At 51.4% G+C, this 26,103-nt stretch overlaps 1 protein-coding gene across 3 annotated transcripts; it reads left to right on the forward strand.

The window, feature by feature from the left end:
• The first annotated feature begins 843 nt into the window (after nucleotides 1-843).
• On the forward strand, nucleotides 844-22,004 carry LOC135914125 (uncharacterized). 3 transcript variants are annotated; one of them, XM_065446880.1, is made up of 2 exons: nucleotides 844-2,789; nucleotides 21,741-22,004. In XM_065446880.1, the coding sequence occupies exons 1-2, from the start codon at nucleotides 1,909-1,911 to the stop codon at nucleotides 21,781-21,783; spliced, it is 924 nt and encodes a 307-aa protein (XP_065302952.1). In that variant the 5' UTR covers nucleotides 844-1,908; the 3' UTR covers nucleotides 21,784-22,004. The 3 variants fall into 3 exon arrangements, with proteins under 3 accessions (XP_065302952.1, XP_070384973.1, XP_065302951.1); XM_070528872.1 differs by having other exon boundaries at nucleotides 21,749-22,004; XM_065446879.2 differs by lacking the exon at nucleotides 21,741-22,004 and adding an exon at nucleotides 14,816-15,021.
• The last annotated feature ends 4,099 nt before the right edge of the window (nucleotides 22,005-26,103 follow it).

The following is a 26,103-nucleotide window of genomic DNA, read 5'->3' on the forward strand; positions in this document are numbered from 1 at the left end:
GGGGCCCTCCATCATCATCATCGCGATCATCATCATCAGATCACCGTTATCATCATCACGATCACCATTATCATCATCACCGTCACGATCACTATCATCATCATCACGATCACCATTATCACCATCACGATAACCATTATCATCATCATTATCACCGTTATTATCATCATTATCACCATTATCATCATCACCATTATCATCATCACGATAACCATTATCATCATCGCTATCACCATTATCATCATCAAGATCATTATCATCATCACGATCACCATAATCATCATCACTATCATATTATCATCATCAAGATCACCATTATCATCATCATCACCACGATCATCATTATCACCACTATCAGCATCACGATCACCATTATCATCATCACGATATTCATTATCATCATCATTATCACCATCACGATAACCATCATCATCATCATTATAACCATTATCATCATCGCGATCACCATTATCATCATCAAGATCACCATTAGCATCATCATCACGATCATCATTATCACCATTATCATCATCACGATCACCATTATCATCATCACGATCACCATTATCATCATCATTATCACGATTATCATCATCACGATCACCATTATCACCATCACGATAACCATTATCATCATCATTATCACCATTATCATCATCACGATCACCATTATCATCATCACTATCACCATTATCGTCATCATCACGATCATCATTATCACCACTATCATCATCACGATAATATTATTATCATCATTATCACCATTATCATCATCACGATAACCATTATCATCATCGCTATCACCATTATCATCATCAAGATCATTATCATCATCACGATCACCATTATTATCATCACTATCACCATTATCATCATCAAGATCACCATTATCATCATCATCAACACTATCATCATCACGATCAACATTATCATCATCACGATAATCATTATCATCATCATTATCACCATCACGATAACCATTATCATCATCATTATAACCATTATCATCATCACGATCACCACTATCATCATCACGATCACCACTATCATCATCACGATAACCATTATCATCATCACGATCACCATTATCATCATTACGATCACCATTATCATCATTACGATCACCATTATCATCATCACTATCACAATTATCATTATCATCACGATCACCACTATCATCATCATTGTCACCATTATCATCACCACGCTAACCATGATCATCATCATTATCACCATCACGATCACCACTATCATCATCATTATCACCATTGTCATCATCACGATAACCATTATCATCATCATTATCACAATCATCATCATCACGATGCCACTATCATCATCATTATCACCATTATCATCATCATCACGATCACCATTATCAACATTATCACCATAATCATCACGATCACCATTATCATCATCATGACCATAATAATCATCATTATCACCATTATCATCATCACGATCATCATTATCATCATCACGATCACCATTATCATCATCACGATCACCATTATCATCATCACGATCACCACCATCATCATCACGATAACCACTATCATCATCACGATAACCATTATCATCATTATTATTATCTTCATCATCATCACGATCATCATCGTTATCATCGCGATCATCATGATCATCCTTCGGCCTTGACGAGCGCTCGTGCAAGTGTCTGGCCGGCCGGTTCCATCGGGCTCTTGAATTTCGCTGCAAAAACAAGGTATTTCACATTCGGTATCTCTAAATTTTAGCAGGGGTTATTTTTAAACGTGCAGGGACTCGATTCGGCGCAAAAACAGGGCGGGGAAGGGCTTTATTTTCGTTTTTCGAGTGAATCCTTGTTCGGCCGGCCACCGGGCACAAAATGGCCAGGGCTCATACCCTTTGAGCCTGAGCTTGGCCATGCCGAGCTCGCGCAAGGGCAAGACCGCGTCGCCGCCCCGCTCCCCCCCGCGGCCCTCGGCCGCCAGGGAGTCGCCCCGCTCGCGGGGCTCTGATTTTTCAGAGGACGGCGACGCGGTTCTCGCGCGTTTCAGTGAGCTGGTCGACCAGCTCCCAGCCACCGAGAACGAGGCCCGGCTACCGGCGGGTGGTGACGAGGAGGAGGAGGCCCTCTCATCCGTGTCGGAGGGCACGGCCGTGGCGGCGGCGGTTCCCGGCGACCCTGGTTCTACGGCGCGAGGTCGGCTGCGCGCGATCATCGACGAGGCCGTCGCATTCTGCAACCTCCCGGCCAACCGCGTGCCCGTGGAGGCGCGTACCTTTTTCCTGACGCGGCTCTTTGAGATGGTCGGCATCTGCGCCGAATTTAAAACGGAGCTGCGAGCGGAGACGGCCACGGAGCGCGGCGCGGCCCTCGCGTTGCGGGGCCAGCTGAACGAGGCGCGTCGCGAGGCCGCTGAACTGCAGAGGCGCCTGGCCGTCATGGAGGCTGGCCTGGGCGTTCCGACGGTCGTGGCGGCTGGCCAGGGGCCCGCGGCTCGTGGCCCTACCATCCCTGCGTGCGCGGGAGGCCCGGCGGGCGCACCCGCGGACCGCATGAATTACGCGGCCGCGCTGAAGGCAGGCCTTGCGTCCGCTACCGGCGCGGTTGGCGGTGGACCCGGTGCTGCTGCGGCGGTGGGCGCCGAGGCGGGGAAGCCCGGTGCCACACACAAACATGTCGCCTTTCTCACGCCGGTCGGGACGACAGCGACGCCGGCGCGAGACGTCCTCCGGCTGCTCAAAGCCAACGTCGACCCACTCGGAAAAGACATCACGGACGTGACGATACACCGAACGAGGTACGGGCTGACCGTATTTACAATAATGCAACATGGCTACACAACATAGCTGAGAACTCGGTCACGCGCGCGGCCATCATAATGCGCGTCGCCCAACAGCACAACCCCTGCGTTAAATTCACGGGGGTAGATCCCGATATCGGCCGAGATGAATTCTTACGCACGCTCAACGAGCGTAATCGCGGTCTTGACCTCGACCTTGACAAGTGCAAGGTTCGTGTTACGTTCGGAGAGAGGGCGGGATCGCGATCATACGTCGCAGAAGTAGACCCGGAAGGGTTTCGGAAGATTCTATCGCGTCCAAAACTCACGGTGGGTTGGACATCGGTTAGCGCACGAGAGGACCTGCACGTGCCCACGTGCACCTTTTGCGCGTCTTACGGACACGGACGAATGACATGCCCCCACAAAGCGGACCCATCTCAGGCGCGATGTATGAAGTGCGACGGTTGTCATCTAGCCGTCACTTGTAAAGTCAAGATGGGGGACGCCGAGGTGTGTTGCTCCAAATGCGATAAGGCGGGCAACAGGGAAAAGAATCACCCCACCGGTTTCCCCGAGTGTCCGATACTTCTAGAAAAGGTGGCGCGGCTCAGGGCGCGCACCCGCTACGGCGACCCGAGGTAAAGGGAGTGCCGTGGGGCCGGGGGGCGCGGGGATGGCGACGCATCAGACATCTGGCGAGCGTCGCGGAAGCACCCGATCGATCGTCGGTGCGCGGCTGCCTGCGGAAACCTACGTCATGCACTTAAACCTCGACCACGCCAGGCGCGCGCTGATGGCCGCAAACGCGGCGGATGGACGAGGCCCACATATCTATTGCGGCGATTAACGATCCGCCATGCGCAAAAAGGGCGAGGCCGCAGCTACCGCCAGATTTTTCATATTTCGCGGAAGAGGAGGAACCCCTGAGCGCCATCTTCGTCCGTCGGCCGAATTTCGACGTGTTCCCCGTGCATATGTCTCGGCCTTCGTCCACTGCAGAACGAAGGCCTCTCCCTGCGATCTCCAATTACCCCTGTCCTGTCGCCAACCGATTCCAACTATAGCACCCGCGAATTTCCTAATTTCATCGCGAAAACCTTAATTTCAATTAAGGTTTTCTGCCGCCTTCTACTGTGCTTCCCTCTCTTAGCACCCATTCTGTAACCCTAATGGTCCAACGGTTATCTAACCGGCACATTACATGACCTGCCCAGCTACATTTTTTTCTCTTGATGTCATTTAGAATATCGTCTATACCCGTTCGCTCTCTGATCCAAACCGCTCTCTTTCCCTCTCTTAACGTTATGCCTAGCAATCTTCGTTCGATCGCTCTTTGCACGGTCCTTCACTCTCAAGTCTCTGCCCCATATGTCAGCACTGGCAAAATGCACTGGGTGCAATCCTTACTTTTCAATAATAATGGTAAGCTTCCAGTCAGGAGCTGGCAATGTCTGCCGTATGCGATCCAAACTATCTTTATTTTTCTGTGAATTTCATTCTCATGATCAGGGTTCCCTGTGATTAATTGTCCTAGGTAAACGAACTCCTTCACAGTCTCTAGTGGCCGACTGGAGATCCTGATGTCTTGTTCCTTTGCCCGACTATTTATCATTATCTTTGCATTCTGCATATTGATATTCAACCCCACTCTTACACTTTCTCAGTAAAGGTCTGCAATCATTTGTGAGACTCGTCTGCATTGTTGTTGAATAGAACAATGTCATCGGCAAACCGAAGGTTGCTGAGATATTCAAGCACTGTGTAGAAGCATTAGAAGTAGAAGTAGAAGAAGTATTCAAGCACTGCGTGCTTGAATACTTCTTCCAAGCACGCAGTGAATAGCATTTGAGAAATTGTCTCCCTGTCTGACCCCTTTCTCTATAGGTATCTCCCTGCTTTTCTTGAATAGAATTAAGGTAGCTGTAGAACCTCTGTAGATATTCTTACGCGAAGGACCAGTCAGTAAGACGAGAAACTATTTACAGATTATATTTACAACAACGGCTGCAGCGCTGACCGGTTTGATTCACAGCACGAGCCCAGTTCGTTCTTCCTCTTTTCCGGTGTGATGGCGTCCACGCGCCTCGTTCAAACAAACAAATACCACACACGTGTAGCAATATTTACGTACTCCTTGATTACGTAGTGCCTCTATGACTGCTGGTATCTCTACTGAATGAAATGCCTTTTCGTAATCTATATAAGCGACGTAGAGAGGGTTATTGTACTCCGCGGATTTCGCGATAACCTGAGTTTGACATGGATGTGATCCATTGTAAGGTGTCTCTTCCTGAAGCCAGCCTGTTCCCTTGGTTGACAAAATCCAGTGTTGCCCTTATTCTATTGGAGATTATTTTGGTAAATATTTTATATAATACTGGAAGCAAGCTTATAATTTTTCAATTCTTTAACGCCTCCTTTTTTGTGGATTAATTTGGATCCAGCAGTCATCAATGAGACAGACGCTCCCGTATCCACCGGCAGTCGCACGGGGACGCCGTTAACTACGACCGGAATTTGTAAATCCCTTTTAGCTTCCAAAGTGCTCACCGTCAAGACAGACGCGGACGGCTGTCCTGCGGAAGTTGAAGACAGCGTCTCTGCGGAAGAGACGTGCTGAACAGTACGGGTTTTAACGCGATAGCGTTAAGGAGCTCGTGTCGCAGAAAAGCCGGTGTCGTCGGCGTCGGCAGCGTTGACCGTGAGCGATAAATCACGGCAGGCGCTTCATAAATAAAAAGCAACTTCCAAGATTGGCCCGGTGGGAATCGAACCCGGGTCTCCGGAGTGTGAGACGGAGACGCTACCACTCAGCCACGAGTTCGATGCTTCCAAGCGGTGCAAACGCGCCTCTAGTGAATGCGGTGTTGCCTTCGAAACGAGCCGTGGAAAGTTATACTGCGGTGTATATCGGTAATTATGAACATGTAACGTACAGAAGTCACAATTACACGAGTTGCGAAGTGCGTTTCCGCTGCATTTCTTCTGCGCTTTCCGCACACGCAGAGCCATCTTGCGGCAAACACAGAAGACCGCCTCCTCTCAATGTACGGCGCTGCCCCGACAGGAGGCGCGCCGCGCGCGCATTGGGACCGCTGCCAGGCGCGTCGCGGGACTCCCTCTCCCCTGACGACGCTTCGCCGTGCTCCCGGTTTAGATTACTATCTATCTCTCTGCCCGTGCCGATCACGACGTTTGGCTGGCGTAGATCGTTTCCCCTCCGAGACACCGAGTTCTTTGGTTCGTTTCTTTCGCTCAGGCGCACGTTTCGTTGCCGCGGCGAACGCTGCGTTGCTCGACGCTCACCGCGTGATAGGTGGGCGCTAAGTCCGATGCGGGGCGCATCGTAAGTGATCGCTGTGCCGTAGCGCATTGTCTTATACCCCTTGGCGGGTCGACGGGAACGCTGTCGCGTCCCACTCTTGAAGGCGAAGCTTAAGCGTCCTCCAATTTTTTTCGGCATACTGATGCAAAATGGCCCGACGTGTGTTAGGCCGGTTTGAGCACGAGCCCAGTTCGTTCTTCCTCTTTTCCGGAGTGATGGCGTCCACGCGCCATCACACCGCCGGTTCCTTGCGGGACAATTCCTATATGTGGCATGCGATTGGTGCTACCACACCAATCGCATGCACCACGGTTCCCGGAGGAGCCACGTGCGAAATGTCGGCCCTCTTGGCGGCCTCTCCGACCAGTCAGTAAGACGAGAAACTATTTACAGATTATATTTACAACAACGGTTGCAGCGCTGACCGGTTTGATTCACAGCACGAGCCCAGTTCGTTCTTCCTCTTTTCCGGAGTGATGGCGTCCACGCGCCATCACTCCGGCGGCTTCTCGGAAGAAGTCCGTCGTCTTGGCGGCTTCTCGGAAGAATTCGACCATCTTCATGGCCTCCCGGACTACGTCGGCCATCTTGGCGGCTCCCCGGAAGAAGTCGGCCATCTTGGCTCGTCGACGGAACGCCAAGTTGAGCTGCCTCGATTCTCTGTATTTTCTCCGAGTCGAACGCGCGGTTCGCTCGATGCAGGGCTTCCAATTTCTTCTCCCTTGTCCAGGGACAGGGTTTCGCCATGAGCCAGCATGAGCCAGCTCCTTCAATGCGGTCACGAATTCCAGGAATCCTTCTCCTTCAAACTGCTTTCGGCTGGTGAATTCGTGCCGTTCCGCCAGGACATTTGTTGACGCGGCGAACAGCCGGTCAAGCCGCTGCAAGAGTATCGGAAACTCTGACGCTGGCGGGACCGCATCAGTTGACGTTGACGCTGCGCCGGTCGACTGCATTGCTGCTTCGCTTGAAGCTGAGGCTGCGCTCGTTAACTGCCTTGCTCCTCGGCTGCAAAGTGCTTCCGTTGTCCCTCACGCCCGAGAGCGCTGACGAGCGCAGACGCTCGCCGTGCGTCCGTCCAGTCGCCGCCGCCGGCCGCTTCGAGGTGGGCCTGAAAAATTTTTTTCCAGCGGTACCAGGGAATACGGAGGGCCGGGCACTTCAAGAAAAACGGGAAGGTTCGCCGTAAAAGCCATGCCGGGTAGCGTACAGGGGGACAGTGCAGGAGGCAAGCCGGAGCTCGCCGCAGGAATGGGGCACGGAAGAACAAGGGGGCGAGTAGGCCTAGGCTCGGAAGCCTCGCGACGCCAAGTGCGTCGGCGGCGTTGGCCGGCCGTGCAGACACGGAAGGGACGCTTCACATACGAAGCTCGTTGGTTTCCCGGGGCTTCGGTCGGAACCGTTGCGGGAATCCCATCTTCGTCGCCAAAAGATGTGTCGGCAGCGGCAGGCAAGCGGGGGGCCCCGACCAGCGAACGCACGGCTAACGCCGGCGCAGTATAGGACACGCGGAGCGAACTGCTCCCGTTGAAAACCGGAACGAAGACTCAGCCACCCTTGGCCGTTTATTGCTAATAAAGGGTTCACACGCCAGATGACACCTCCCAATTGGTCCAATGCTCGTCACATGACAGAAGGGGGGTGCGCCATCTAGCTCAACAATTACAAAACATACATGTGCGATGGACAGGGGGCGACACTATACTACATCATCCCCCCCTGGAAACAAAGTAACATACACGCGCACACACGATGCGCACTTAAGTCCAAAGATTTCAGTTCATTCCCCCCCATGTTCACACACGTGCACCAGTTGCACACAAAGCACGCACTTAAGTCCACAAAAAATTCAATCCGTCCCCGCCCAAGTTCATATACACGCGCACCAGTCTTGGGCACTAAAACACAGGCAGTCACTCAAAGTTCAACAAGGAACACGGCACAAAACTCACTGTACCGCAACAAGGAACACATTTTACCTGTGTGAACGAAAAATGTGAACTGCCTCCTAAATGTCACAGCGAAGACGGCAAAACGCTCTGCTTTCAGGAAACATAATCGTCAAGCCGCGGAGGCCGTTTTTTGACACGATGAGGACGCGTGCGTCCTCATCGTGTTATCGTGTCGCAACCCCCAAAGTCCTCAGAAGAACAGTCTTGTGCCTCACTCACGTGAGCCGCATGGTTCCATCCTTCTTGTGCACCACCACGAGTGGAGACACCCACTCAGAAGCGTCGACGCGCTCGATGACGTCGCAGTCCTCGAGACGTCGCAATTCATTTGTGACCTGGTCACGGTGAGCCAGGGGTAGTTGGCACAACTTTGATGATACTGGTTTCGCATCTTGCTGCCGATGAATTCGGTGCACAAAGTTGTTGACGAGACCCAACTCGCCACTGGAAAGGTGACCAAAACCCGGAGGCACACCTGTGGGGCTCTGAGATGGGAAGTGATGGTAGACGACATGTCAGAGACGTACCGTCGATTTGTATCCCCGAGCGCTGGATGGCGTCAAGACCCAGCAGTGATGTTCCTGTAGACGTTACATGGAACGTGACTGAGCACGACCTTTGAAGAAACTGGACAGTGGCTTGGAAAAGGCGTTGAATGTCGATGCGTTGCCTGGAGAAATTCCTCAAGTCCACTGCTGTTTTTGACAGTCTGTGCTGTCGACCAAAGTGCTTTGGATTTGTGGATTTCTGCATTCTTCCAGTTTTCTGGGACCCTTGCACTCGATAGACACTTCGTATAAAGAGCCGCCAGTTTTCCAAGCATTATGTCTCCTCCATCTTTGATTAAGTCGACTGTTATTCCACCTTCTCCTCCCGCTCTTCATCGTTTCATTCCTTGCAGGGCCTTTCTGACCTCATCGCTAGTTATAGGAGAGTTTCTGTATCCTGTTCATTACTGTTTCTAAGTGAGGTATCGTGTCTCCTCTGAGTACTGTATACAGGTCAGCTCAGAATTTTTCCGCTGCTTTTACTATATCTTCGAGATTGCTGATGAATTTTATTTATCTTTTAATGTATACATCGTGGTTTACCCCAAGCCAGGTTTCTTTTTTACTGATTTCAGGCTGCGTTCATTTTTTACAGCTTCAGTATTTCTCAGTTTCGAATATCAGTTATTTTCGCCTTGTTGATCAGTTTTGACAGTTCCGCGAATTGCGTAACGCTGTGCGGCTGCCAGTCCCAAACAACCGCGTAGAGCGCAGGACTTTCGATTCTAGATGTACTGCGCTCACCGCGAAAGGTTAGATAAACACCCACATAAGCACAGCAGAGAATTGGCTATGTGAGGCGGTTCGACCGATAACTGTAGAAGCGTCATTCAAAGCAAGTAAATGTTCTCCACTTCCGGCAGCGTTTTCTCTACTTCCTTTTTAAGTAAGAAGATGTTGAGTTTGGTTGTTGCCTTGGCTCTCTCCCTTAGTAGATCGCTTAATTTCCCAACTCCTTGCGATTTTTGTTTCGAGTTGCCAATTTTGCACGAAAAGTGCTATACCATTAGGGAAAAACAGACGAGGTAACGGGCGACAGTCATCTTGTTTATGGGTTTAAGGGTTATTGCAGGATTTCATGATGGACGCGCTTTCACATTATTTTATTTCCCACCTTATCTAACCCATATCACGTGTATATGGTTGCAGGCATCTGCCAGCCTAGCGGCGAGCCGTAATTCAAAGAAATAATGAAACAAAGGGAAAAGTTAAGCGCAGTAGGCGTTTTCTCCGGCCGTAACTCGTTCCACGAGACTACAGACCAGCTCAGTAACAGCTGCATCCCTTTCCTGGTCCCAGGATCAGCCTAAACAGAGAAGGTTGAACTAACAAAAGCAACAGATAGGCGCGTGATAGGTGGTGACAACTGAACGCATCTCGAGCTAATCGCACGGATGCGGAATCTATGAGAAAACTGTCCTTCACATTACAAGAGATGCCGATAACTACCGCCATTTAAAGGAGTGAAAAAGGCAGCATATTGCTGACCAAGTCTCAACATTGATCTGGCGGCGCTTAGGAATGTGAGAAGAGTGGTGGCGTGGGTGGGGAGGGGGGGGGGGGGGGGGTATGCCACTTGTTCTCGGGGAGGGGGGGCCCGGCCCCACCCCCCTGCGTACGTGCCTGGCTTCTGAGCTCGCTGAGACGCCTCAGGACACAAACGCGTTACCTATCCGCACACTTTTATTTTTCCAATTGGCTTTTCATCACAAAATGAGCGCTTTGGGTATTAACTGACAACCACGTTTCATTTATTTTCAATTGGCTTTAAACGTGGTATGCATCTTTGCAGGTACAGGTTTTCCCCACCATTTATTTTTGCTTTGATTTCGGGAATAAGGGGTAATGTGGAGGGTGAACCGCGTAGTCGGCCGGGGCGGTTCACCCTCCACATTACCATGTGGAGGGTTCAATAGCGCCAGCGCAAGCTCGGCGCAACAAACAAGGCGGAAACTTCAGTCCTGGATATTTATCTTGCTTGAAGGGGCAGAGGTAACCGCGTAGATGGGTTCCAAAAAGGAATTTTATATGGCGTTTTATTAGAGTGCGTGACCGGACTAAGGCGTCAAAAGCGCTGCCACGCCAGTTCACCGTATATGGCTCGCTAAAGGCCAACAGAAATAAAGTTTACTGTAGACCCGCCACATGGTAATTCAATAGCGCCAGCGCAAGCTCGTCACAACAAACAAGGCGGAAACTTCAGTCCTGGATATTTATCTTGCTTGAAGAGGCAGAGGTAACCGCGTAGACGGGTTCCAAAAGGAATTTTGTATGGCGTTTTATAACAGTGCGCGACCGGACTAAGGCGTCAAAAGCGCTGCCACGTGCAGTTCACCGTTCACATTGCTCACTAGAGGCCAAAAACGTCTGTACAGAAAGTTCGCGGAAAAGCATGTTCGGCGTAGCGTTCAAGTCGGCATTCGAAAAACTCCGCCACCCCATCGTGTTGCCGCCCTTGCGCTCGCCGGCGGGTACTAAAGACAGTCTGGATTCCGCGGCGTTACTGCTCCGCACGCAGGTTGCCCGTGATGATTCGACGCAAGATACTGCTCTGCACAGGGACTTACGCGCGCTTGCAAGTGCCCCGGCTGTCGCAAGAAGGGACGACAAATTGTTCACCCTGTCTGAGATAGAACATGCCCTACACATTGGTCGGACCGGATCGGCCCCGGGCCTTGACGGCATTACCCTTCCAATTCTCAAATTACTTTTTCACTACAACCCGGGTTTCTTTCTCTTTCTTTTCAATTCGGCATTAAAATTGGGGCATTTTCCAGAACAGTGGAAGAAGGGCAGGGTGGTTTTCGTCCCTAAACCCGGGCGCCCTCAGGATTCTCCGGGCTCCTACAGGCTTATTGTCATGAATTCCTTATTTGGCAAAATTCTCGAAAGATTACTAAATTCCCGCTTTTATTACTTTCTTCACTCCTCTCATCTTATCCACGCCAATCAATTCGGTTTTACTCATGGAAGGAGTGCCGTCATGGCCTTGTACGAACTCCGCCGCCGACTCCAGGTCTTGAAACAGTCCAAAACGCCGGCTATCCTGATCGCCATCGATTTTAAATGTGCCTTTGACTCCGTCTGGCACCCGCAGGTTCTCGCATACATGCAGCGCAACGGCTGCCCTCGTAACTTATTTAACCTACTCCGCTCCTTCTTAACTGATCGTACGATTGTGTACCGTTCCCTTTCGGGAGAGGTGTCGGCTGCTCCTACGTTGGGGAGTCCACAGGGCTCCCCCATCAGCCCGCTTTTGTGGAATGTCGTGATCCGCGAGCTCCTGGAGTTGGATCTCCCTGGGGATGCGTTCGCTCAGGCGAACGCTGACGATACCGTCATCGTCGTACCTGGCGTGAACCGAGCAGAGATTGAACGAAAGGCGGCCCGGATTTTGGACCGCGTGCACGCTTGGTCACAAGAGGTCCGGGTCGCGATTAATGTGGACAAATCCTTTTTTGTGGCGTTCCCTCACGGCACAGCTTCGGTTGCGGGGCAGGGGCTCAGGGTGTGTATGAGTGGGGGCCGCCTCCGAAAGAAGGACAGCTTGAAAATTCTTGGGGTGGTATTCGATTCCCGATTAGGTTTCCAACCGCACGCGAACTACGTCAGGCAAAAATTAGAGCGCACCACTCACAAAATTTTAGCTTATCTTCGCCTTCATTATTCCCTTCGACCGGGGACTCTCCAGAAGCTGTACCGTCAGGTCATTTTACCCATCATCACTTATGCTGCTCCGGTCTGGTGGTCAGATTGCCCCGATAGCCAGCTACGGGACAAGGTGGAATCATTACACCGGGTTCCGCTGCTTGCTCTCACGGGAGCGTATCGTACTACGCGAACGGCGGCACTGCAGATCCTTGCACGGGCGCCACCATTAACACTAGAATTGGACAGAACCCTGGCCGAGTTTCGATTATTTACTTTACGACAGCCGATGTGTTTCGGACCTTTATATTTTCACCCGGATAATATAGCGTACGCCTATGATCGGTGGACCGATCACCCAGCCGATCATTTCAGGTTTCCGTTTAGTCGGCTCACTCCCCACCAAGCTTTCAGCAAGTCCCTCAGCCCTGCGTTACACGTCTACACGGATGGCTCCTTTACACAGATCTCTGCAGGCGCCGCGTATGTCGTGATGCGCCCTCCACACCGCATTCTTCACATAGCCAAATTTAGCGTACGGGGTGCGAGCAGTGCTTACTGCGCAGAGGCAGTTGCATTGCAAGAGGCATTGCACTGCTTACTATTCGTGCCGACATCGTTTACCGCCGTCCACGTATATTCTGATTGTCTCTCCCTTTTGTCGGCGCTTTCTGCCTACACTTCCACTGACATGCGCGTCCTGCAGCTCAAGCGTGCCCTCCGGAGTCTTTCAGCTCGCTTCTCCGTTGCTCTGCATCATGTGCCTGGACACCGCAACGTTTTGGGGAACGAGCTGGCGGATGACGCTGCCGCTAGTGCTGCACGCTACGGTCTCCCACGCGTACTGCGCACCTCCATCCGAGCCATTAAAACCCAATTCTATGCTCAGATGCAACGTGAGTGGGGCCTCAGGTGGCGGTCTGCCCATGCCGATACGGCTCTCATGCACTGGGTGCCCAGCGTCGTACAGATCCCTGCGTTCTTCCCGCCTTCCCGCTCTTTAGTTCACATTCTAACGGACCACGGCCGCTTCCCCTATTATTTGCACCGGTTTGGCCTTGCGCGCACCGCGCTCTGCCCGTGTGGCATGCTGGCCGAAACATTTCAGCATTATCTAACTGAATGTACGTTGACGAGGGAGCTGGCGGGCCACCTGGACGTTGCCTCACGCGAGACCATTCGGGTTGCGGATTACCCGCTCCTGCTTCAAAGCGCCAGAAATCGCGCCATTTTTACCCGAATCGAACGCTTGGTGAGCTCGGCGGTGCCGGACAGCCCGCGGGACGTGCCTACTGTCGATGCATGGTGATCGCGTTGGGCACAGTGGCGTGGCCATGCGCTCTCTGTTACGGAAAACCTTGTTGCAACGCTGGGCGTTCCAACGACTGGGACAGCCGCTTGCTGCGGAGTGGCCGGTGTGGGAGCTGTGGCTGGCCCCTTCTATCCAGCGACTTGGACCCCGGCACTCATTCTTCTACGGACCCTTTCTGATGGTATTACCTATGCAGCGTCGGCTGGGGGTTCGTGGCTGACCCCACGCCCATGCCCTCTGCTCCTATACGGCGCTTCACCGAAAGGTCACTTCGCTCAATGTACGAGAACGACCGGCATTAGAGCCGTGGCTGGCTCACCTTGTCCAGCTACTAGGACCCCGGCGTTCTCGGTTTGGTTTGCGATTGACGCTTCTCGTCCATACTGTGGCTACCGGCTATTGCCCAGGAGGCGCATGCTCGCTCTTCTCATCCACTGCTTTCACTGACGTTCTTGCGTGCCCTGTTTTGCACGGCCGTTGGCGCCGCTTCCGCGGGCACTGGCTGCATACGGTGGATATTCACGCCTCCCGGATTTGACGGATCAGAGGCTCTGCCTCCGTGGGGTTGTCCGGGCACCATGCACTTTCCAGGCTCTCCTACTAACTTGTGTCCTGGGGCGCTATGCAGGATGCGCCGAGTTTGGCGAAACTCGGGATCTTCACGAGCTCTGGCGACACCCCAAAATGAAAGCACGAATGGTACCGAGACACAGTTTATCTTTCGACAAGCCTCCAGTTTCATTGGTTTATCTAGATTCACTCTGGCTGGCTATCATTTCTTGGGCGTTGCCTTCTGGGCGGTCGACAAACTGGGGCTCACGTGATCATACCGTCGGTGCATGGTCGTGCCTTCTTTCACTTGTTTGTCGTTCCACCGAGTGCATTACATGCAGAAGCAAGTTGTAAAACAAATGCATTTAGTACAATATTATTAGTTACTTTAACGTGGTTTAGAAGCATTTTGAATCTTACGAGATGTGCACTGAATGCGTCTTAGACTAATTTGTAATTTAGTACCCTTCGCATTATACCACGAGGGAGCGCTGTAGTGGCGTCATCACATCCATTCACCGGGCAAGCATGGCGGCTAAGCATCAGGGAGGCCCAGTGTAAACAAACCCGTACAACGAGCTTGCAGTGCGCGATGTAGTGATCAGGCTCGACGAAGGCCACTATTTCTTGGATAGTTCTGTTCCTCGGTGGGCAATCTTCCCGTGCACCCGGTAAGACTGCCAATAGCTTCGGCGATTTTACAGATCGCAACGCGCACCTACTGTTCACGGCGAAGTGCTGAAGAAACAACTTGTCCGGTGCTGCTTCTGCGAGTGCGCCGAGTTCCTCCACTCTGCGTGACTGCGAGCGTCACGACATTGTGTGGGCAAAAGGTAGACATCCTATATAGCTACGAAGCGACGAGGTGGTACCGACGATGGATCTCGCTACCAACACAGTGAAGGAGACTTCGACAAACTGCAGATAAGTATATTTCTACTGTTTCATATTTAGCATAATAAGAGTGCACGGATTAAGTCACTTTCGTAGTAACGAACTGAATGTCCAGCAGTTTAAAGAAGGCAGTGAGAACCAATGAGTGTTCGTGCTTTTACGTGCAAGTGGGCCCGCGAAAATATGGAATAGATGAAGGTAACCTCCACTAACTTGGTAAGGCAACAGAAATTCATGAGTGACATTAAGCTAGAAAATTTATGGAAGAGTATCTTTATCCAAGTGAAATATCAATAGCAAGTACTGATATAAAGCAGGAAACTTATACAAAAATTTCATGGGTTGAACAGCACATGGAAGGCATTACCGAATCGTGATCGCCACGTTACCGATATCCTTGAAAAAAGTCTAGAATCATTGCATTCCACCGGTTATGCAATATGGGACATAAACCTGGAGGTTAACAAAGAAACTTGAGATGTCAAGGACTGTGTAGAAAGCGAAGTAACAAAAATTGTTGCAGATAGCATTAAGGCAGGAAGACAGTGGCGTAGTAAACCGTGGCAACTGATATGCTAGTTGAGATTAAAAAAGAAAGGAATCGGCAGGCAGGCCATGCACGTATTCGATCACTTGTTGCCAATTCATATCAGGTGATTACATAAGCATTACAGAATGAATGTCAAGGAGAGAGAACTACAGCCAAGGATGGTAGAAAATTGCGTAATGGGACAAGAATATGATGTTTGTAGGCATAGGATGCAATCAGCTCGTATAAGACGGGATTGTAGGGTGAGGCATTTGTTTTGCAGCGAACAAAAATAGGTTTGTGGTGCTGACAGTAGAGACTCGTGAAGGTGCAGGGCCACCTCAGCTGCTGGCACACTAATCAACATGACAATTGGCTCTGAAAAAGAAAACCCCAGTTTTGAAAAATAAAGCAATGTTGTCCCAACGCATTGTTTTACTATGCATACTACACTAGAGGCTTCCACATTTAAGGGCACTTGGTACTAATAGTGCAACGAGCATTTTTCTTTGTAAATAATGGTTTGTACGTGGCTGATTCATTCCAATACACTTTTTTGCAGCAAAACATTCTGCTGCTGGAACCACTCAACCGCCTGGTGGCAGTAGGCTAGCGCCAGGCACGTGCTCTTGAGAGTGTGGCAAAGGTCCAGAGGGCTGCTCCGCAACAGTAGTATCGGTGCCCTCACTGCTCTCCTGTCGAGCCCACAGAAGGCACCTTATAAAGGAGCTTTCAGTTTAATATTTTGTTTATTATTCAAGAACATGAATAAAATTATTGCAGTAAACATTGTGCTGTGCATATTAGGAGACTTGTAACAAGCACTTGGTGTCCCTACAAAATAGGCAAAAACGTAAGACAACCTGTGCCGCTCTTGGACCATGTAAATAAGAAATACACTAATGCAGCATACACGTCATCATGCTGTTTGTTCTTTCTATGTGCAAGAATACAGTGCGTGTTCATTAGCCACAAGATGAACGGTGTGTGTAATTCACAATGAAGAAAGGAAACAGCAGGAGCTTAATAATGCTATCACCTATAGACTGTGCATATGACTGCAACACTCCCCAATTCAAATGTGCCATGCATTTACAAATTACATGCATGTTCGATACCACATATTCTTTAACATTGTCTTATAATTGCATGTACCATATTTCACACATCTTAAGCCCTTGCATAGCACACTTCTGATGTATCCATTTCATAGGCCAAATAATTGTACACTTTGTCCTTTTGTGTTGTATGAAAAGCAGCATCCTTTACAGTTGGATAAAACTTCAGAAGACAGGAGAGGCCCCACGCAGATGACCAAAGCGCAGCAGCCGATTGCCTACACGTCTAAAGAAATAGTCCCTCTCCAACGAGCAATATTAGTCTGTCTGGCGGCACGATATCAGTCTCGAGTGCGTGCCCATTGGTGCAGGCTTGTGTTCACCTGCCTTAAAGTGCAGATTCCGCAGCCTCCTAAAGTTGTATCCGACTATAGAAACACGTAATGCCTTGCACCAGTTGCATAGGCTTCTGCAATTTGATAGCACACAATGATCAGGAGCAGAAATCTATAAAGGCATCCAAGCAAAGCTGGCTGGCCACACTTCCATTATGAGGGGCTGAAAAAGGTCTCGCCAAATATTCCCATGACGTCCTTGAAAAAGAGGTGGTGTTTGGCACTTCTTTAGAATCAAAAACAGATTACACTGAATGTTGTGTAGCACGTCAAAACAAACTGAGCTTGGTTATTTGCACAGCATGTCATGGGAGGTCGAGCTTCACATAGGAAACAAACTGCTCTGTCCAGTACAATTTTGAGGCCGGTATGGCACCTATTATGGCACCGGTATGGCACCTATTATGTCAACAGTATCTATATACAAATTACACTTTTCACAGGCCATTGATTTCACCATTATTTTTGTGTGATGGTTCTTTCAATCAGCGCTTGTATTACATGAGCAGGTGGATTTGAAAGCAAAGCTTTGTTTGCAAACCTTCCGACTTCCATAAGTGTGTGGCAAGGCACTGGCATGTTGTCGAATAGCTCACACTTCCTCGGTCCTGCACCAAAGAAGCCCAATGCTCTATTTTAAGTTGGATCGCACAACAATTCAACGGCACACAAAGGAGTGTAACACACACAGCAAAGCATTCTGCTGTGTGTATTTCTCTTTGTGCCCCGTCGAATTGTTGTGCAATTAAACTTCAAGCTTCTATAGCAATACACCGTCTTCAACCTCACCAATGCTCTAGTTATTAGGCCACAATGGTGCACATCTTTGAAATTTCCCAACACAAATTAGTTCTCCAAAAAATCACAAATGTTAAATTTTGCAGCACAGCTGTATGTATGAACGTGCCATATTCTTTACCACTAAACTCACAGGAATCAAAGAGGCAAGCATTAACAAGCCTTGCTGCCGCCGTTACCATTATCATCATGACACCAATGGAAAGACAGTGCCACGTTTCAGTAAAGGGAGTGCTGGAGGGAAAGGTGTGACAGCGAGGGCTTACAATAAAAATAACAGTTACGAGACATGTTCAATGCCAACATATGCTGCATGTCGCTCAGCCTACTTTGGCAATGCGGCAAGTGTTTACTCGTTTGGGCATATCACGTTTTGTGTAGTTATTGCTCTAAAGCTGTACAAATGGTCTATTTGCTCTGCAAGTTTTATTTTTATCATGGTAGGTTAAAGACCCACTTTTCATTGGCATCTGCACCACATTTCTCCCGATATGTAATAATGCCTTGGTGGTTCATGACATCTTCACGTACAGAGAGTTCTGCAGAGTATCGGATGTGCATTGTTCTAATGCTTAAGAATTAGAGCCCCATTATGAGACGAAAATATACAATTTATCCATCCAAAATAACGCCGCCCCCCCCCCCAAAAAAAAAAGAAGATGCACTGAACCTCTGGCACATGCATCGACAGTGAACAGAGCAAACAATCTGAAGTATTTTCTTCATGCAAGCCAACACACTAAGATTCTCAATGCATTTTCATTTCGCCACAAATGCATAGGCACAACCGGCTTGGCGCAACATCCACATCTCGCGCTGTAACAAATTGTGCAATGCCTCGCTGTTTCATAGTGCGGCCGATAGATTACGCATGACCAAAATTCAGCATTGTGCATACTTAGTAACTTCACCAATGAAGAACCCCAAGTTCTTTATGAGATTAGGATTCATAGGTTACTTCACACAATCCATTTATCTATTTATACTTAACCCGTTTCCCAAGAAAGTGAGCCATTTGGAAGGCACCCTGACAGATAAATAGAACAATCGACAAAAAGTGATCAACCAGCGAAAAAGTCTGTTAATCACAGTAACGCTGACATTGAAGGCGCCTTAATTCCTACGTACGTTCCTTCGACACACCCGACTACGTTCGTAATGTTCCCACGAAGTGGGAAGCATTCTTTTATATATGCCCGCTCCGCCGCAGTATTCTGGAAAGCTAGCCACCGCTTACGCACTGCCGCATCGATAAGCGCGTCAGACACATCTCTGACACAGTGGCTAACAGTAGTTTGATGGCATCCGATGTAACGCTCGGCGCCGACGCTTCCCTGAAAACTCCCAGTCCCGTAGAAACGGAGGGCACAGATGACTTGCTCTAAGACGGTGAGCGAATGAAGCCCGCCACGCTGTCACCGCAGACGAGAGTCTTCGCCTCGCTCGTCACACAGCCAGCACACTGATGTCTTCGACAGGCGAAAATGACGCTGAAACTCCCCGCCGGTCATGCAGGTGAACGGGTCCCGACGGTCATACTGACGCTTGCTGCCGCTGGATGCAATGCCGCTGCCGCTGCTGCTGCCGCCGCCATGTTCCCGAGTTGAACTCGGAGGGGGTTTCGCGATGTACGAGTTTAGCACGAGTTCGCCTGTCAATCAAAACCAGAGGTCACGCCCCGCGCGAGGCATGTAACTATTGCGCGCGCACCCACTACAGTTGGGCCACGCCCAACTTATCCGCCGGCAACAGCGACGCGGTGTCGAGCTGAGAGGCATCAACAATCTTGACCGCCGACATAAAACACGCACAACGCACTGTCATCGGTGATGTACTGAGCACCACTATCGAAAACAAAGCGTTGACTGTCGCTGGCACACATCTTCTCGGGCTGAGATGGCCGCACAACACGGTTTCATTGCCTGCATTGCGGCGCGTAGCGCACAGTAAATAATTATCGGCACGTCACTGTAGGTGCTTGCAAGGCGTCGAGGGGGACGACGATGCTGAGGAGGGCGTATTGCAGCAGTCGTTTCAGATAGCTGCTCTGTCATCGGTGATGAAACGGAGCCACAACGTCGTAAACACGATCAGCGTCCGAGAATCGCTCGCTCTTCTAGGCCCAGTGCAATGACATTTCTTCATCACAAGCACTGCGCACTCAACAGTTCCAACACATCTCTCCGTTCGAAATCTGATTTCATAACTGCACACAAGAGTCCTCACCTGCCAAAATGCGAGTGCTGCGGTGTCGTTACGATATCCATCTGCGATCGCTGCTGGCTCCAGCAGAGGTAATCCGCAAGCACCTTCGACTGCACAACACACTCATATACTGCGTACGTGCGCTCAGAGGCGCCTTCACTGGGCAAGCGATGACAAGCGATGAATTCTGTCGCTGGGGAAGCACGCACGTTTCGCAATGTATCGCAAAGGCTTCGCGCACAAAGATAAACTGGTACATTTTCACTGAACTGCGACACTACGCACTCTAAAATAACATACCGCCATTTTACAGCGACAGCTGTTGTGTCGTTTTTAGTTGGTAAAGCGGGGGCCTTAATAGCCTAGTGAAGCGCCTGCGATGAACAGCCGTACCGCGGCGCTGCGTTTCTATTCCCCTAATAGAGAAAGAGTGGCCATGACCCTCCATGGATCATGACCGACTTTATTGAGAATAGCACTGCAGCGCCCCTAGGCGACTTATCACCGTATGAACGCCCTCGTGCGTGCGACCCGTTTCAATGTACCGCTTCTAAGCTTTCGCCTCCCTGTCGCCACTCACGGCAAGATAAGCAAAATTTAATAATTTGCTCGATCTCCGTTTATCATCACAAATTTCTAGCATTGAAAACGAAAAACAGATACCTAAAGAAATAAAAATGTGCGTTATTTTATTTGTCGCATTTTAACGTATTCGTTTGAGTGAAAGTGTAGGTGCAAGAATGCGCCGCATGTACCCCGTTCGCATTCGATGGAGGATAGATAGATAGCGCCCGAAAGATGAGGCACGCCCTTGACGCGCCCGGGAAAGGCGTGGCAAACGGCTCACGGCAAGTGTGCTGACAGACAGCGGGGCAGTCACGGTATCGCTAAGTTGCGATAATCCGTTGATAACAATACGCGGCGCTGGCGCGTTTCGTTGTGCAGCCTTCTGCGCTTGAAACGTGGAAGCAGCGTGCCGCGCAGGGTGCGCTCATGTTGTCATACGCGACTTTCTGTCTACATATTTTTTGCCTGCACCTTCGGCCCGTTGCGCGCTATCTCCGTTCACTGACTGCCGTCGAGCAAACTCGGGCAAAACTCGGGTGAACGAGAAACTCGGGGCATCCTGCATAGCACCCCTGCTCTCCATGGTGCGGCCTGGACCCGGATGGTCTCCGTGATCTGGCGGTGTCCTTTGATTCTTACGCCGTGCTCTGTTTCCTCGCGTCCCGCTGTCGCGGTTTTCGCTGTTTTGGCGGTGGCCCTACTGCCTGCGCGGGCGGTGCGGACAAGGGTGCGCGCAGGGATTCCCAATCTGTTACCCCTTCCGTGTATGTCCTTTTCACACTCCGCTCCTTTATTTCTTTTCCTTTTTTGTTCTTTTCTCCTGCTCCCCCTATTCCTCACTTTCGCAGCGGCTGTACTTAGGCACTGGCGCAGGCCTCTGCACGACGCCTTCGTGGTTGCTCCCTGTTACTTATCCTTCCTTTCTTTCTCATGTACCTCCCATGTCCATCTCCTGGTGCAGGTGCGTTAATGTCTCGGATGGAGGCTTCAGTGGCCATCAGCGCTTGCTTATTGGGTTTTAGTGACGGTGGCTGCCCGGGGGCTTGTGCTGCTCGGGCAGTCCCTGTCACCTCTTTTAATCACTCTTCCCTAAACGACTGCTCATTGCGTTTTGGTGACGGTGGCTGCCCGGGGACTACTGCCTGGGCAGTCCCTGTCACTATTTCTAATCTATGTTTTTAAGACTTTCAGGTTTTCACGTCCCGGCTCTGGTGCTCCCCGGCTGACCTAGGAACTTGACCGGGGTCTTCATCCTCCTTGCAATCTTCACTTTTACCTGGGCACTCAGCATGCCGATCATCATCATTACCTCTCTCTGGCGGCATCAATAAACACTCAACGCGAGGCCCTTGTGCCCTCGCTGACCTCGCCTTGGGATACTAGCAGTTACCGTGCCCTCCTTTTATTTTTCCAATTGGCTTTTTTATCCAAATTTCCGCTTTGGGCTTTTGCCCCTCTTCATTTATTTTTATTGGTTTAAGCCTCTTATTGCGTTAGTAGGAACGGGCTTTTCCCTCTTTTCTTTTATTTTCTTTTATTTCATTTGAGGGAGCAGACTTCGAAAAGGGGCGGTACACCTGCCACCTGGTAATTCAATAGCGCCAGCGCAAGCTCAGCCGAACAAACAAGGCGGAAACTTCAGTCCTGGATATTTTTCTTGTTTAAAGGGGCAGAGGTAAACACGAGGAGGGGTTCCAAAAAGGACTTTTGTATGGCGTTTTATTAGAGTGCCTGACCATACGAAAGAGTCAAAAGCGTGCACGTCCAGTTCACTAGAGGCGAACAGAATAAGTTTACTGGGGCGGTAAACCCGCCACATGATAATTGGATGGCGCCAGGGAAACTCAGCCCAACAAACACAGCAGGAACTTCAGTGCTGGATATTTTTCTTGTTCGAAATGGCAGAGCTAAACGCGAGGACGGGTTCCAAAAAGGAATTTTGTATGGCGTTTTATAAGAGTGTGTGACCGGACTAAGGCGTCAAAAGCGCTGCCACGTCGTGTTCACCGTAGATGGCTCACTAGAGGCCAACAGATTACGGGTAAAGATTACGGGGGCTGTACACCCGCCACATGATAACTCGATAGCGCCAGGGCAAGCTAAGCGCAACAAGGCAACAAGGCAACAAGGTGGAATTCAGTCCAGTTTACCTCTGCCCCTTCTTGTTTGAAGGGGCAGAGGTAAACGCGAGGAAGGTTTCCAAAAACAATTTTTGTATGGCGTTTTATTAGAGTGCCTGACCGTACGAAAGTGTAAAGAGCGCTGTCGCGCCCAGTTCACTGTACATGGCTCACTAGAGGCCAACAGAAACATTTACGGGGGCGGAACACCCACCATAGGATAATTGTATAGCGCCAAGGCAAGCTCAGCCCAACAAACAAGGCGGAAACTTCACTCCCGGATATTTTTCTTGTTTGAAGGGGCAGACCTAAGCGCGAGGACGGGTTACAAAAAGGATTGTTGTATGGGGGTTTATTAGAGTGCGTGACCGGACGAAGGTGTCAAAAGCACTGCCGCGTCCAGTTCGCCGTATTTGGCTAGCTAGAGACCAACAGAAATAATATTTTCTGGGGCCCAGTTTACTGGGGCCCAGCCCCCAGAGGCGTTCCCGTCCCTGTGGGCTGCCTAATGTCGCTTCCGTCATAACGACGCCCGAGTGGCAGTGGAATTCGACCGTGCGGTCGTCGAGGAAAGTCCGCAGGAGGTTCACCAGGTTGCAGGGGCACTGGCGCTCCTTAACATAATTTAAAACAAGGGGGTGCCAAACACTGTCGAATGCTCCCTGGAAATCCAGGGAGATCAGCGTGACCGGCGTGCCCCGCGCTCTGTAATCGCTGATGTAGTGGCACAGAGACGTGAGTGCCTGGACTGCACTCTTACCGTGCACGAAGCCGAATTGGTTTTGGTAGACGTAATTCCCCGTGAGTAGGAAGTACAACGTGGCCGTTGTATGGTTGTTGTATGGCCGTGAGTCGGCCATACAACAAGCACTCCAGCACCTTTCCAAGGATTGAGGTCATGCAAATGGGCCGGTAACTCTGCGGCGAGTCTAGGGGTTTGCCGGGTTTTGCAATGAAAATGCCCCTGCCTTTCCGCCACGCCTTGGGGAAGTTCGCCGTATATGGCTAGCTAGAGACCAACAGAAATAAAGTTTACTGGGGCCCAGTTTACTGGGGCCCAGCCCCCAGAAGCGTTCCCGTCCCTGGGGGCTGCCTAATGTCGCTTCCGTCATAACCACGCCCGAGTGGAATACAGCCCAGGGTGAGTGCTGTATTAAAAATGAAATACGAAACGCTGGTGGTACGTGCAGAGGGCGACCACAACGTCAGTCGTGAGTCCGTCCGGACCTGGGGCCGAGCTGTTTACAAGCTTGGCGAGCGTCGCCGCCAGCTCTCCGGCGGTTAATGGACGGTCTCGCACACGTGATTCGCAGGGCCGCGCGCTCTGCTCCCGTAACGCTTTGTGTTCTGGCAGGTCCGTGCGAGCGTCACCTTTGGCTATTAGGACATTTAAGAGCAGTGCGGCCGACTGTAGGACGCTTTCCGTCCGGCCGCCGTCCGGTGTTGTCAACGGCGGCAAAGGCGGTCGCCCTCTTTCCCTGCCGAAGGCCGCCCGGAATGGCGCCGAAAACAGCGACTTGCGGCTGCACTCGTCACACCGCTCGCGCGCCTCCGCCGCCTTCGCGTTTTAAATCCTCCGACGGAACTTGGCGAGCGCCTCGCAGTAACGTTGGCGATGGAACGAGCGCAACGCGTCGTCCCGACACCTTTGGAAACGGCGTCGCAAGGGCCGCGTTCGTTTCTTTTCAATCTGCAGGTCCGGCGTCCACCAACTCTTTCCCGGCCTGTGCGGTAGGATCGGCCTGAGATGCTTACGACGCGTTTTGTCTATGACCTCATACATCTTATTAATCGTCGCGTCGAGCGCCTGCGGCGAGCCGATGTTTGCTCCGCTATCCCGCGCGAACCATCGGAGGTCGCGCAGTTCGGCAACGAAGTTGCCGAACTGCGCGACCTCCGATGGCACTCCGGCACTCACATCTCTGTGCACTCACGCCGGCACTCACATCTCTGTGCCACTATATCAGCGATTACAGAGCGCGGGGCACGCCGGTCACGCTTTCGCGCGTCAGAAAGGCTACGACGCGTCGCCTTTCTGACGCCGGTGGCGTCGACGCAGACGCCGGCTCGGGAAGTGCTCCGCCTTCTCAAAGGCGGAGCACTTCCCGAGCCGCAAAACGCCAGAGATCCTGATCACAACCACAAACCACAAAACGCCAGAGATCCTGATCATGGGCGACCTCAATGCAAAGCACGCCATGTGGGGCCCGCGCGCCCATGACAACGGCGGTTCTCGCGTGATTGAGTTCGCAGCGGCGCGAGAGTTGATCGCATTGAATGACGCGGAGCCCCCCCCCCCCCCACCTACTGCAACATCTACACGGCGAGCTGGATCGACTTGACGCTGGCGACCGCCGCGCTCGTCCGTCGAGGGTACCGGTGGAGCGTGTCGTCGGACGTCACCTTTTCCGAGCACCGCGCCATCGATCTCGTGCTGTAGAGCGCCAGCGAGCGAGGGAGACGCTTGACAAAGTGCGGCCGGCTCAACTTCGTTGCCTAACTGCGCGACCTCCGATGGTTCGCGCGGGATAGCGGAGCAAACATCGGCTCGCCGCAGGCGCTCGACGCGACGATTAATAAGATGTATGAGGTCATAGACAAAACGCGTCGTAAGCATCTCAGGCCGATCCTACCGCACAGGCCGGGAAAGAGTTGGTGGACGCCGGACCTGCAGATTGAAAAGAAACGAACGCGGCCCTTGCGACGCCGTTTCCAAAGGTGTCGGGACGACGCGTTGCGCTCGTTCCATCGCCAACGTTACTGCGAGGCGCTCGCCAAGTTCCGTCGGAGGATTTAAAACGCGAAGGCGGCGGAGGCGCGCGAGCGGTGTGACGAGTGCAGCCGCAAGTCGCTGTTTTCGGCGCCATTCCGGGCGGCCTTCGGCAGGGAAAGAGGGCGACCGCCTTTGCCGCCGTTGACAACACCGGACGGCGGCCGGACGGAAAGCGTCCTACAGTCGGCCGCACTGCTCTTAAATGTCCTAATAGCCAAAGGTGACGCTCGCACGGACCTGCCAGAACACAAAGCGTTACGGGAGCAGAGCGCGCGGCCCTGCGAATCACGTGTGCGAGACCGTCCATTCACCGCCGGAGAGCTGGCGGCGACGCTCGCCAAGCTTGTAAACAGCTCGGCCCCAGGTCCGGACGGACTCACGACTGACGTTGTGGTCGCCCTCTGCACGTGCCACCAGCGTTTCGTATTTCATTTTTAATACAGCACTCACCCTGGGCTGTATTCCACTCGGGCGTGGTTATGACGGAAGTGACATTAGGCAGCCCCCAGGGACGGGAACGCTTCTGGGGGCTGGGCCCCAGTAAACTGGGCCCCAGTAAACTTTATTTCTGTTGGTCTCTAGCTAGCCATATACGGCGAACTTCCCCAAGGCGTGGCGGAAAGGCAGGGGCATTTTCATTGCAAAACCCGGCA

Source organism: Dermacentor albipictus, unplaced genomic scaffold, assembly GCF_038994185.2.
Source record: "Dermacentor albipictus isolate Rhodes 1998 colony unplaced genomic scaffold, USDA_Dalb.pri_finalv2 scaffold_15, whole genome shotgun sequence".
NCBI classification, from domain to species: domain Eukaryota; kingdom Metazoa; phylum Arthropoda; class Arachnida; order Ixodida; family Ixodidae; genus Dermacentor; species Dermacentor albipictus.

Coding starts and splice junctions, on each gene's coding strand:
- LOC135914125 (XM_065446879.2), top strand. CDS start 1,909: ATGCCGAGCTCGCGCAAGGGCAAGACCGCGTCGCCGCCCCGCTCCCCC. Junction 2,790..14,815: donor GTGACGATACACCGAACGAG/GTACGGGCTGAC, acceptor GCGATTTTACAG/ATCGCAACGCGCACCTACTG.